General features: G+C 31.7%; 1 protein-coding gene and 1 long non-coding RNA gene across 2 annotated transcripts; one reads left to right on the forward strand and one right to left on the reverse strand.

Moving 5' to 3' along the window:
* Positions 1-4,192: 4,192 nt before the first annotated feature.
* Positions 4,193-5,211, forward strand: LOC124420366. Its single transcript, XR_006941152.1, has 3 exons — positions 4,193-4,207; positions 4,632-4,633; positions 4,969-5,211. It is a non-coding gene; the product is annotated as an uncharacterized LOC124420366 (long non-coding RNA).
* Positions 5,212-6,099: 888 nt separating this feature from the next.
* Positions 6,100-8,694, reverse strand: LOC111681999 (arylphorin subunit C223). Its single transcript, XM_023443911.2, has 2 exons — positions 8,391-8,694; positions 6,100-8,325 (listed from the first exon to the last, which is right to left on the reverse strand). The coding sequence occupies exons 1-2, from the start codon at positions 8,595-8,597 to the stop codon at positions 6,199-6,201; spliced, it is 2,334 nt and encodes a 777-aa protein (XP_023299679.2). The 5' UTR covers positions 8,598-8,694; the 3' UTR covers positions 6,100-6,198.
* Positions 8,695-14,865: the final 6,171 nt, after the last annotated feature.

The raw sequence follows: 14,865 nt of genomic DNA on the forward strand, positions 1-14,865 counted from the left end.
GATAGATAGATAGATAGATAGATAGATAGATAGATAGATAGATAGATAGATAGATAGATAGATAGATAGATAGATAGATAGATAGATAGATAGATAGATAGATTTTGGCTAGTGTAGTTAGTTAGTTAGTTAGTTAATTAGTTAGTTAGTTAGTTAGTTAGTTAGTTAGTTAGTTAACTAGTTAGTTAGTTAGTTACTAAAACAAAAATATTGAAATTATTGCTGTAGGGAATCGCAAGTTTGGATACTTTTGACTCTCCATTCTTAGGAGGTGTTTATACATTAACCCCCCAATAACACAATGTCTAGTTATTCTTTATCATAAGGTTAAATAGGTAGTTTTCATACAAAAAATATTTTAATCGGCAGAATAACTTTCTAGTTAGAGTTAACGGGGCTAAGTGTCTTATTCCTAAACTTTTATCAAAGGTTTATAATTCATATTTTCATATAAAATTTCCTTTCAAACTCCTTAAATATAAAAAAAAAACTTTAAAAACACTTTATTTATTTCTTAACTCTTGTTCGGAATTTTCTGTCTAGTACGTGTAGTTCTTCTACCCAAGATTATCTTACTTCCGCTAGGTTTTTGTCCATTTCAATTGTCCGTTTTGCTTCTTTCGCTTTCCCCTTGTAGACTCTTTCTTTATGGACTAATGTACTAAACTCATTAAAAACTTTTTATAATGTTTTTTTAATACTTTTGCTTTAGGTGGAAAAATACGTACATTTGCAAAATAAATTAATAATTTTCACTGAAAATGCAAAGGAAAATAAAAAAACTTGTAAAAAAATATAATAAATTCCATAATAAAATTCAATTTAAAAACAATAAAATTTAAATCATAAAAGTAAAAAACAATTTATGAACACACTCGATTTGATTTGCATAAGATCCATAAGCGTTTAAAAATTTATTAAAGGAAGAGGTTTGGGAACAATTAAAATAACATGGAGAGAAAAAATTAAAAAACAGATTGATTTCATTATATACATTTACATATAATAAATGGTAGAGGAAAAATCTTGTTAAGTAAATGTGATTAAAAGAAGACTAAAAACGAAGTTAGAAAAAATGTATGTAGAAAAATCTTAGTATTATACCATTAGTTTTAATATTTCAAATCTCAATCAACAACTCAATAAGTATTTGATAGTATGTATTATATATCAAAGGTTGAAATTCAAAATATAGCTGAGAGTTTTAAAATCTGAGAGATATTGTTCTCAGTTCTTGCTCAGTTCTAATTCAGTTCTAGTTTAGTTCAAGTTGAGTTCTAGTTCAGTTCTAGTTATGTTCTAGTTCAGTTCCAATTCAGTTCTAGTTCAGTTTTAGTTCAGTTCTAGTTCAGTTCTAGTTTAGTTCTAGATCAGTTCTAGTGCAGTTCTAGTTCAGTTCTAGTTCAGTTCTAGTTCAGTTCTAGTTCAGTTCTAGTTCTAGTTCTAGTTCTAGTTCTAGTTCAGTTCTAGTTCAGTTCTAGTTCAGTTCTAGTTCAGTTCTAGTTCAGTTCTAGTTCAGTTCTAGTTCAGTTCTAATTCAGTTCTAGTTCAGTTCTAGTTCAGTTTTTGGTTTTACGTAGATTTACTAATAAAATCACAGATAAATGTTAAAACTTTTTCAAGAAGTAACATAATACAAGAAATGAACAAAAAGTTCATAAAAAACGAACAAATATCCCAAATCTTATAAGGAAATGAATAAATGAAACAGTACTATTATGTATAAAATGTAACTCTATAATTATGGGTAGTACATACTAGAGCCCTGCATAAGTAACTCTATTTGCTACACACAATGAGTGACTCATTGTTTTGCACTCAACTCATTGTTTGTTTAGAATAGTATTTACAAAGTTTTGTTATACTCAAACGTTGTGAGTACTATCAGGTGAATGTGCAACTACATTCAAATCGAGTGAGTAAACAATTTGTTTATGTTAAAACAATACAAAATGGATTGTTTGAATCGAATGAATCGATTCAAACTTTTTCTTGAATAAATGTTAAAAATTTTTAATGCTGTTAAAACTAGTTCCTGTGGCCCGAATTCGCTGAAATTTGGTAGTCTTGAGTACAATTGATGACAACATAATATTATGTTCGAATATTCGAAATTAAGTTTGAAATTTTTTTATGCTTTTAAATCATTCTTTGAGTCCAAAAAACTAAAAAAAAAATTCGAAAATTCGAACTCATGTTCGAAAAAAATTTAAAGCTGATAAAACCAGTTTCCGTGGACCAAATTGGCTGAAATTTGGCAGTGTTAAGTACAGTTGATGACGCTACTATATTATCTTCGACTATTCGAAATTAAGTTCGAAAATTCGAAGTAATATTCAAAAAATCTGTTAATTTGTCGAACTTAAAAATTGTTTTGCTTTCACTCGATTCACTCACTGTATACTACTTGAATAGAATCACACAAACACTCTCATTACTTGTTTCGTTTGAATTGAGTATTGACTAACATTCCTCATTTTCAAATATACTATTCATTTCATTCATAAAACAATGAGTGAGTCAAACACAGTTTAATGTTTTAATTTATTATTTAAGTCACTCATGCAGGGCTCTAGTACATACTAAAAAAATCAAAATCCCTTTATAGTTAAAAAGAGAATTAAAGACAACTTCCAACCGTTCCTGGTTTCCTAACAGTTATACTCTCATGCAATCAGACTAGAAACGATTCTTTTAATTGCTTAAGCGTGAGATTGATTTTCAGTTAAATTATTTTTATGTTTTTCTATCACAACTGACGAGACTTAGTTCTTTTCTCTTCTTCTACATACATATGTACATAATTTCACTTAAATTTTTCACAACTTTAACTATGCAGAAAATATACACCATTTCCAAAATGTAAAATCCAGATTAAAGTTCTAATAACATTTTTTAATTGTTTATTATTTAATTCATTGTATCTTTCGTGCAATCCAATAATGATTACCAACAAAAGAATGCTTGAAAATAAATATCTTCATAAAAGTTCTTCTAAAATAGGTCTTAGAAATGGTGCAATTATACTTTTCTCCCTTATCCTTTCCAAACTGACTACTTAAACACTCAAGCCATGTAATTGTCCATATACATACACATATACACAGACATATATTTATTTATTTACTTATTTCTAGTAGCAGAATATTCAAAGGAAGTGGAGCACGTAGTGGTTTATTGTGCATGTAATTGTGTGAATACTTGTTATAGTGTTGTTGTTGAAAAACATGTATTTTTTTAATTTATTACAAATTATGATGTTTATGAGCGCGCAAAACCAAAAGGCGAGTCTATATCAGACCAGACTTAACCATAAACTAATAAGTACTTTTTCACATAAGTAAGTGTACCCACACTTATATACTTTCATCTACGAACTATTGCCAGCAGTTTAAGGAGGAGACAATGTATCCTTTTTAGGCTGTTTTGTTTTAAATTTCCGGTTGCTTGTTTCACAAATACATACATATGTGATGTCTATTTACTTAAACTACAGAAACTTGTAAAGTACTTAACGTGATTATTAGGCAGGACTACAAACTACCAAATATCGTCCTCTTTGGCTTTTGCATTACATTTTTTTTGATACGATAAGCTCTCTGTGAAATGACAGATAAGAGTCGTTACGCTGCGGAATGACAGACAGTCGTCGGAGACAATTCTCATGCATATCCCGACCAAAAAAGTGATAATCAATGAAGTCAAAGAGAGGAGAAGAAAGCCATATCTATATTTTGATTCGGAACATATTGGTTTCAAAACAAGGCAATGCATTTCAATGCACATTGAGTTTCGGAGTAACCACCCAGTTCAAAAGCCTCTGAAATAACCAAAACAGGACAAGTATAATTGACAACATTTGCTAGTGGATCTGATAAATCTGCTCACTAGAGAGTTGAGTAGTGCCCCAGTTTTAGGTCCTGCCAAAACCTGGGTAATAAATTGCAACTATACCAATCATTTTCCGCTATTTCGGCACATGTAGTCCCTAATAAAAAGAACATGACAAGTTCTAAGAGAAACTGTTTCTAGTAGAAGCCAAACAATTGTAGTATCGGTATTCGAACAACGATAAGCACACCAAGTTATCACGATTTGGGGACCAGGTTAAAAACATGGAACCTACTTTTACATTATTTGTTTGTAATTAATCTTTCTGTTGCCTTCGGTATGTTAGTAGTTAGTGTTCTGGTCTAGTAGACCGAAGGTAGCGAGTTGAAATCCTACCTCAGGCAAGAGCCCGATAGAGGACTAGGTGTATTTTATAGGATTTTCAATATAACTAACTAATAACCTCCAAGAAAATCTACACTTTCTGATAACCACTACCACAAAACTGCAGGGATCTGTAAAGTTTATTTTGTGGCTGTATGCGTTTACTTAATTAATTTATATGAGTAAACTGATTAATTAAAGAAAATTATTGTTGTTGCTGTTGGTATTATGAGGGAGGTGGATGTTATTAAATACACACGCTATTACAAAAAGGGGTCAGGTTAAAATGTTGTTTATATGTATGTATATTGCACATTGGTTGTTAGCTTTTGTTGTTTGTATGATGTACTTTATTGTGTTTTTTTCACAAAAGTCATAAATTAAAATGTCAACAAAAATTATTGTTTGTTGGGCAGCGGTTGGTGGACAAAAAGGAAAACATGAAATGATTTTGTAATGAGGTCAGTTTATAGTGAGGAAAGTGTGGTAAAAAGTTTAGAGTTCAAGGAAAAGTGAGAATTTCTTTTTTAGAGTTCTAAGTCAGTTCTAGTTCAGTTTTAGTTCAGTTCTAGTTCAGTTCTAGTTCAGTTCTAGTTCAGTTCTAGTTCAGTTCTAGTTCAGTTCTAGTTCAGTTCTAGTTAAGTTCTAGTTCAGTTCTAGTTCAGTTCTAGTTCAGTTCTAGTTCAGTTCTAGTTCAGTTCTAGTTCAGTTCTAGTTCAGTTCTAGTTCAGTTCTAGTTCAGTTCTAGTTCAGATCTTCTTGTAGAACATGTAGAACAAAGGATCACGCATCATTGTTTCGTAGTTCAAGAAGACATGGGGGTAAACTTCGAAATCGTGTTGGTCGACATCACCGAAGTACATATGGGCGAACATGTACCAGTATTTGAAGAAGTATTTTTCGAAAGTATCAACATTACCTTGCATGATTCTGTCAATGTATTCAATGGATTCGGGTTTGCGCAAGTCAATGGTCTTGCCTTCGTATGTGACATAGACACCCTTGGTGACGATTTCGTCCTAGTTCAGTTCTGGTTTTAGTTCAGTTTTAGTTCAGTTCTGGTGTTAGTTCAGTTCTGGTTTTAGTTCAGTTCTAGTTCAGTTCTAGTTCAGTTTCAGTTCAGTTATAGTTCACTTCTTGTTTAGTTCAAATTCAGTTTTAGTTCGTATTTGGTTTCTGTCGATCTGTAGCAAAGTAGAGTATGATATTAATGCGAAAATAATCCTTTTCATTTTATTATCGAATACTCTACAGTTTTTCACTCTTGCCATGAATTTTCGCAAAATTTTAATTAAATATTTTTAGCTGTCCTAGCAGCAAGCATGAAGTCGTAACTAAAAATTCAAGGTAAAAACTATGTGTGTATATACAATTTTGTTCATACATATGAACAAATAAAACTATATCGTTTTTGGTTATGGTTGTTCTATTTCCCAATTAGATTTATGAATAGTTTTTTCTGGTTGTTGCTTATTTTATTGTTATGTATTCGTTGGCAAACAAAAGATGCAAATTGGACTTAAAGGTTATTTTTTTTTTTTTTTGTTACTTCTATGAATCGAACACACTTACATAAAATGCAACTACCAAACAAAATATATGTATAACTCTTTCGGTATTTGAACAACAACAGATGTAGCAGCAACAATATCTGCAGTAAAAGTAGCAATAACGACAAAAAATATGAAATAAAAATGCATATAAAAAGTGTAATAAAAAACATGCAAATATGACAACAGGAAAAATGCGGTAAAGGTAGGCTATGTATAGCATCACGCTACAGTTCTGCCAATGAAAGCGTTTAATTAATTGGCAGCATTTCTACAGACTATTTCTAATGGTAAAGCTGCTGAAAATCAAAAAGTTTAAATGAAAAAACATACATTTGATGTAACAATTTATATATTTTTAATTTTATTATTAATAGTAATTATCACATCTTGTTAAAAAACATCTAAAATACCTTTTAACACTAGAAAATATCTAATGTAAGTATTCATAGTCGAAGTGACCGAACTTTTCGTATTTGTGTTCAAAGTACTTGGCGAAAGTGTCCTTGTGGTAGATCTTGACATCCTTGAAGTACATGTTGGGTACGAAGAATTCGTATTCGTCGATTTCACGGTCGAAGGGATAGCCGAAAGGCATTTCATCGACATAACGAACACCAGAGCCAATACCACAAGAGTATTTGTAGTCGAAGGTGGAGAATTGTTCGTATTCGGCGGTGAAGGGAGTGACGTAGAAGAAGAATTGCATGGGCATACCCTTGACCCAACCGTGGGGCAAGACCAAACGGTCTGGGAAAGCACAGTGGGGTTCGCTGATGTCCAAGGGGAATTCGTATTTGCCTTCGAAAGCAAGCATAACGTATTTGTATAATTCAGTGTAGGAAGTGCGGTCTTCGGAGGTCCAGTAGAAGTCCTTGGAGTAACGCTTGAACTCATTGACACCAGACTTGAGAGTGTAGACGAAGCTATCGAGTTCCATGAAGTTTTCACGGTTTTCAGTCAAGGTAATAACACGACCGAATTCGTCGTATTTAGGAGCCAAGTATGTGCGGACAACAACCTTTTGTTCCTTGTCAGATTCAATAACAAAATCAAAGTCGAAAGGTTTGTGGTTAAGACGCATTTGACGAGCCAACAAAGTCTTGTCCCAAACGAATTGACCATCAACGAAAGTCATCTTGTCGTTTAACAAGTTGGTGACATCAAAATCGACCAAATCGAAGAAGGTAACCAATTCACTGACCTTAACGTCCTTGATGGTGACACCAGGGAACAACAATTCTTCGTGAGTGTAGGGTTTGACGTAGTAGAAGAATTGGTAGTAGACGGAAGCGATCTTCTTGTAGAACATGTAGAACAAAGGATCACGCATCATGGTTTCGTAGTTCAAGAAGACATGAGGGTAAACTTCGAAATCGTGTTGGTCGACATCACCGAAGTACATATGGGCGAACATGTACCAGTATTTGAAGAAGTATTTGTCGAAAGTATCAACATTGCCTTGCATGATGCTGCCAATGTATTCAATGGATTCAGGTTTGCGCAAGTCAATGGTCTTGCCTTCGTAAGTGACAAAGACACCCTTGGTGATGATTTCATCCAAACGGTTGAAGAAGTCCATAACCTTGTAGTAGTAGTCGAATTTACCGTAGCTTTCAACTTCGTAGTAGTTCTTGCGGTATGAATAACCAACACCATTGTAGTAAACCAATTGAGGGTTGTAGCCGTATTCGATGGTATTGAAGTAGGAGAATTCGGGAATTTCACCAAAGCCTTGAGACAAACGTTCCATGTAGTAACGAGACAAAAGTTGACGAACATTGTACAACCAGTATTCACCACGACGATCCTTGTTCAAACCGTAGGTCTTGCCATCCAAGAAGAAAGCGTAGTCCATGTTAAGGTAGTACCAGTAGGCATTGAAACCAACATCTTCGGTGAAGTAAGACAAAGCAGATTCCTCGTTGAAGAATTCAACATCACGGGTGTAGTCAACAGGCATGAAGAACATCTTGGTGCCTTCAAAGACTTCCAAGTATTTAGAGTCCTTGTAGTATTCTTCGTAGTTTTCGCGCAACATGAAGTGTTCCTCAGAGTACCAGTGTTCGCCCAAACCCATCATTTTATACCATTGCCACATCTTGAAATCCTTGGTGTAGTAATAGTAGTAGTGGTTGTCATGGTTCTTGTAGAAGGTAGCATAGTCCTTGTAGAGGATATCCTTGTATTCCTTTTCGTACATGATGTATTTGCTCCAGACATCGTAATCGAATTTCTCAGCTTCGTAAACGAATTTGCTGTTGAAGAAGTATTGAGGGAAGATTTCGTAGATGGAAGGCAAGATCAAGCCTTGGAAATCATCACGGTGGATGACAGCCAAAGTCAAAGCATAAACAAACATGCCTTCGTTGCAGTGCATACGAGCAAAGGCAACGTTGCGTTGGAAGACTTCAAAGTTCTTGGCATAGTAGAAGAATTCAAACAAACCATAGGCTTGCTTAAGGTGAGTCTGTACCAAAGCACCGAAGAATTCACCCTTGGGTAAAAGAGCATCGTGCTTGTAGGCTTCGTAGAATTTCTCCATGTAGAAGTCGAAATGCTGAAATTTTTTAAGGAAAATAGTTAGAAATTTGTCTAGTTTTAAAATAGAATAAAGGAACCTACAGTGTAGTCAGCCTTGTCGAAGTCGAATGACTTGCCCAATTTGATATATTCCTCGAACATCAAGGGATCCTCAACACGATAAACAATTTCGAAAAGGAACTTTTGTTTAGCCAAGAATTCCTTATCGGCAACTTTAACATCGTGCTTAGAGATGGCACTACCAGCCACTAAGCCAGCAATGGCCAATAAAACGATGGCGATTTTCATTGTTTAGTCCTTCAAACGAGCGCTTAATTCAAAAACAAACTGTCCACGGATTAGAGTTTGATACAACGATCAGATCCAATACCTAAAGACTGCTGATGCTTTCAAAATAAACTGTAGTTTATATACAAAATTTTTGGCAGAGTTTTCAGCATAAGGTTATCAGTTTTATATATTTTCTTTGCATAATTTTTATGTTTATGTTGCAACTGTTTGGGTTTAGAATTATACTTCTATATACGTACCTATGTATGGGAAGATAAGAATGCATTTGTATTTTAGCTTATCTTTTTATTTTTTAATATAATTGTTATCAAGTTTTGCTAAATTTTAAGAAGGATCTATTGCGAAATATGACTTTAAATAGCTATTAAGTGAAATTATTATAAAAACTTATAAAAGATACTTATATGTATTTATATGTATTTATGTAATATAAATCCATAAATATTCAGTGAAGGATATAAAAATAATATATTCCTTTTCCTATTATAATCTAAACATTAGAGAGACAAAAAGTAACAATAACAAAATTGTATACAATTGTTGAAGTAGAAAAATATATTTATTGTATCTATTTTTTATTTTGTTGCAATAAAAGCATCATATTGTTAGATACTAGTTATCCACACACACACCCATGCACAGCTGCAAACATAAAAAGAAAAAAATAAATGCTTAAAAACATTTTAAAAATCCTGCTAGTCAACACTAACACTTGTAAATAAATGTATATGTTGTATGTGTGTATGTGTATTTATGTTTTTTATAATATTGATACAAGAGAATTAAAAGTGCTTTTACTAACCTAGATTTTTAAATTTACTTATAAACAGATACAACATATATATATGCACATGTATTTATAACACTGTAGTTCGCAGTAATTGCGAAACGAGTGCGAGGTGCGAGTCCTGGGCTACAGTTTAGAACATAGTTTATGGTTTTTAGTATAAGCTATAGTTTATAGTGGCGACTATAATCAGGAATATAGTCTATAGTTTAGGATATAGACTATAGTTCAGGTTATAGTTTATAATCATGGTTATACCCTATAGTTTGAGATACACTTCATAGTCCAGACTATAGTCCATTGTTCAGATTACAGTTTATAGTAAAGACTGTAATCCAGATATATGGAATACAGTCTATAGTCTAAAATATAAGTGTACAGTCCAAACTACAAGTCCATAGTCTAGACCAGCCGCAGATCAAGCTCGTGTGTTTGGGGAGAAACTTTTGTTTTGTTTTCACTTTATTTCTTTTTTTCCTTTTTCCTGATTTTTTATATTTTGTATGAAAAATTTTTGTTTTTGAGGAGGAAATTTCCCTTATTCCAAACCGTGGATCCGCACCTGGTTTTGACTTTCAGTTTACAGTTCAGACTGGAAGGCTATAGTTTAGATTATATTTATATAGTTTAGACAATAGTCCAGAATATAGGTTATAGCTCAGACTATAGCATAAACTTGAGTATATAGTCCAGAATATACTATATAGTCCAGCTTATTGTTTATAGCCAAGCCTATAGTCAAAACTTTAGTCTATAGTCCAGATTATAGTCTATAAAGATGACTATAGTCCTTGGTCCAGACTATTGTCTTTGAACCAGACGATAGTCTATAGCCCAGACTATACTCTTTGGTTCAGACTATATTCTGTAGTTTACTCTATAGTCTTATGTCTAAATTATAGTCTACAGGCAAGACTTTATTCTGTAGTGTAGAATATAGTCTACAGTCGATACTATTGTTTATAGCACAGACTCCAGTCTATAGTCAAGACTACAGTCTATAGCACAGACTATAGTCTATGGCACAGGCTATAGTTTTTGCACCAAACGATTGTCTATAGTCTTGACTAGTCTGTAGTGAAGAATATAGCGTAGAGTCGATACTATAGTTTCTAGCACAGGATACAGTCTATAGTCAGACTATAATATATAGCACAGACTACAGTCTATACTATAGGCTATAGTACTACAGGCTATAGTTTCTGTAGTCTGTAGTAAAGAATATAGTGTACATTCGATACTATAGTTTATAGTAGAGACTACAGTCTATAGTCGAGACTATAGTATATAGCACAGACTACAGTTTATAGCACAGACTATAGTCTATGGTACATGCTATAATTTTTGGACCAGACGATTGTCTATAGTCTTGACGATAGTCTAGAATATACTATATAGTCCTGTTTATTGTTTATAGTCAAACCTATAGTCCAGATAGTTTAGACTATAGTCTTTGGACCAGACGATAAACTATAGTCCATACTATACGGTTCAGACTATAGTCTGGACTACAGACTATAGTTTGTCTGAACTACAGACTATAGTTTGTCTAGACTACAGACTATAGTCTGTAGTTCACAATATAGTCAATAGTTCACGCTATTGTCTTAAAGTCAATTTTATAGTCTATAGTCAAGACTTTAGTCTGTAGTGATTAATATAGCCTCTATTCGACGCTATATACTATAGCACAGACTTTAGACCAGTCGATAGTCCAGACTACACCCTTTGGGTTAAACTATAGTTTATAGGACAGACTATATATATAGTCCTGACTATTGCTTATAATCCAGATTATAGACTAGTGTACAGACAGTTATTCTACAGTCCCGACTGTAATCAAGAGCCCATAGTTTTTTTATATTGAACGTAGATACACAAAATTATGCATACAGGGTTTAGAATAAATAAAAATCAATACCAAGTTATATTTTGATACCTAGTAAACCTGCGGGGATTCAAAAACATAAATAATATAGCAATTTACATGTAGTATGTATGTATGTGTGTATTATTATATGAATTTTTTTTCATCTTCTACAATTTATACTTTAATTTGCTGTTTTTTTGGTATTGAAATGTTAAAATTTATCTGCTTGAAATTGATATTTTCAATATGGTGACGCACTTTTGTATTTTATATATGTATTAGTATACATATACATAAGTATTTATTGTTTATTTTATATACTGGATTTTATGGCATTATTAGCTTAAATAATATCGGAATGATTTTATGTGTGAATGGGAGCCAATAGCGGGATTTGTAACAAGTTTAAAATATGTGCATATCAAATATAGAACTTAAAAAAAACAAATTGATTTTGGAAATAATTAAAGAAAACTCAGATTCTTAAAATATTCCTAACAAAATGTCAACATTTAAATTTAAAATAATCTCTATTCCAGCAGAAAGTAATTCTCCTATTTAAAATTGAAATTGATTTTGTCTTAATTCAATTTCATGTTCACTTTTTATTTGTTATTCACTGTTCTTAGATTATTAACTGAACCTTGACCATTCCATTTAGATTGGGTAGGTGGTGTGTGCATTATTTGCCAATTCTGGTGATTTAATAATTTATTAATAGCATTATTAATTAATATATTTTTATTATCATGTGATTTTTCTGTCTTTTTTCCATGCAATCTAAAATGCAATTCATTTCAATTATTATTAAAATAAATTATATTTCTTTTAATTATTTTTTATTATTTCTATTTAAAAATATAAAATAAAATAAAATAAAATATTCATAACACAAACTGATAAGTATTAACGGTTGTCATGTTGCATTTGTTCAAATTCTTCAGAAAAAAAAATAAAAATTTTTTAACGAAAAAAATCTACGAAATGAATGAAAACAACTAAAATAAAAAACTTATCATTTTTTGATATTTAAAACAACTAAATGAAATATTTTTTCACGCAGTGACTGTAAGACAAAACCCAGTGAAAAATTTCAGTAAGTCTATGGATTATAGTCTGGACTATGAAATAAAGTATGATCTACAGACTAAAACCTTTACTTTATTTTTTTTAACTATAAATAATATTCTGAAATATAGACTATCTTTAGGACTGTAAATATAATCTGGACTACAGACTATAGTCTTAACTATAGGCTACAGTTTAGTCAGAACATAATCAGGACTTTAGACTATGGTTAGGACTATAGCCTCGACTATTTAGTATAGTCTGGAATACACATTATTGTCGAAACTATAGACTATAGTATATAGTCTGTACTATAGCCTATAGTCTGAAATTTAGATTATAATCTGACTATAGCCTATAGTCTGGACTATAGACAACTGCATGGCCTATAGTCTGGATTATAGTTTATAGTCCATAGTTCAGACTTTAGTCCGGACTATAGACCATATAGACCATAGGACTATAGACCATAGGACTATAGACCATAGGACTATAGACTACAGTCAGGACTATAGACTATAGTCAGGACTATAGACTATAGTCAGGACTATAGACTATAGTCAGGACTATAGTCAGGACTATAGACTATAGTCAGGACTATAGACTATAGTCAGGACTATAGACTATAGTCAGGACTATAGACTATAGTCAGGACTATAGTCAGGACTATAGACTATAGTCAGGACTATAGACTATAGTCGGGACTATAGACTATAGTCAGGACTATAGACTATAGTCGGGACTATAGACTATAGTCAGGACTATAGACTATAGTCGGGACTATAGACTATAGTCAGGACTATAGACTATAGTCGGGATTATAGACTATAGTTAGGACTATAAACTATAGTCGGTACTATAGACTATAGTCAGGACTATAGACTATAGTCGGGACTATAGACAATAGTCAGGACTATAGACTATAGTCTGTATTTTAAACAATAGTCAGGACAGAAGACTAAAGCCTGGACTACACACTATATTCTGGACTGTAAGCTATCGTCTGGACTGCAAGCTATCAGAACTATAGACAGGATTGTAGACTATAGTCTCGACTATTTACTATAGGCTGGACTGCACACTATTATCTGGACTATATACTGAATTCTAGTTCATAATCAGGACAAAAGATTATAGTCTGGACTATAGACTTTTACCAGGGCTATATACTATAATCATAAAATATAGTCAGGTTTATAGATTATAGTCAGGACAATAGTTTGGACCATTGCATGGACTATAAACTAATTTGCAGTCTGACCATAAATGCTAAATTTAAATAAGACAGAATTTTTTATTTTTATACCTCGTTTTCTGATCAAAATTTTACCCAAACCATTGCTGGGATTTTTCGCTTCAAAAAAATATATATTATTTTGACGCTTGCAACAAAACTATTCATTCATCATGTTGTCTATTGAAATGTCTAAAATGTCTCTAACCAGTCAGTCACAAAACAAAAAACGGGAAAAAATTCTCTACTAACAGGAAATATTTCAGAACTATAAACAAAAGTATAAAAATTCAAATTCATCATTCCAAAATAACAAGACTTTTTATTTAAACAGTTTATTTTAAAAATATTTTTATCATGATTTTATATGATTTTTTTTTTTCACTAACACCCTAAAAAACATGCTTGTTTCCTTGCTATACAACATACAAACAAAAAAAAGATGCGAAATTTGTTTGTAAAATATTTGTGTTGTTTTTAGTGAGAATTGTCATTTGTGTGTAAAGTTTTATTTTGTCAAAATTATATTTACTTTAAATATACATTTAAAATGGAATATTTTTTTGTTTTCACATACATACAAACACATTTGTATTCCATTGTAGTGGTATCTGCTCTATTATTATTATTATTATTTATTTATTTTCTGATATATAAATATATTTTTCATATTTCTACACTGTCTTATCACTAACTTTTGTTATTCATCTTGTTTTTGTTGTGGGTGCTTTTTTTTTGTTGTTTGTGTTCTGTTCTGCCTTCAGTTACTCTTACTCACACATCGAAATTTGTCAACATTTTGCTGCTGTAAGCATGTTGATTTTGTTTGATGGTTTTTGATGATTTCTCCATTGCTGTTCTTGTTATTGTTGATGATGGGGTTTTTTTATTTGCATGAACGAATGAATGAGCAAGTGAATGAGGAGTGAACAATATGAAAAATAGATAATATATTTTTATAGCATACTTTTGGGTGTTTGTATAGAAATTTTTATTTACACTGTAAAAAAATGACAAGAATAATAATAAAGCTTAAAGGATTTTAAATCGTGTGCAAAATATATATTATTTTTTAGATAAAATATTAAGAAAATTTAAAACTTTTAAAGAAAATGTTGGCTAAACAAAATTATAATTTTTAATTAAATGATTTAATATAATTAATACTTGGTTGCTCTTGGCAACAGTATAACCACCGTAATAAATTCGTTTTCTACACACATATTTCTTTATGGTTGTCTGCTTATACTTACGTTTGCTTAAGTGTTTTTATAGGTTTATAGCTTTAATTAACTTAACTAAATTT

Source organism: Lucilia cuprina, chromosome 2, assembly GCF_022045245.1.
Source record: "Lucilia cuprina isolate Lc7/37 chromosome 2, ASM2204524v1, whole genome shotgun sequence".
Classification (NCBI taxonomy): domain Eukaryota; kingdom Metazoa; phylum Arthropoda; class Insecta; order Diptera; family Calliphoridae; genus Lucilia; species Lucilia cuprina.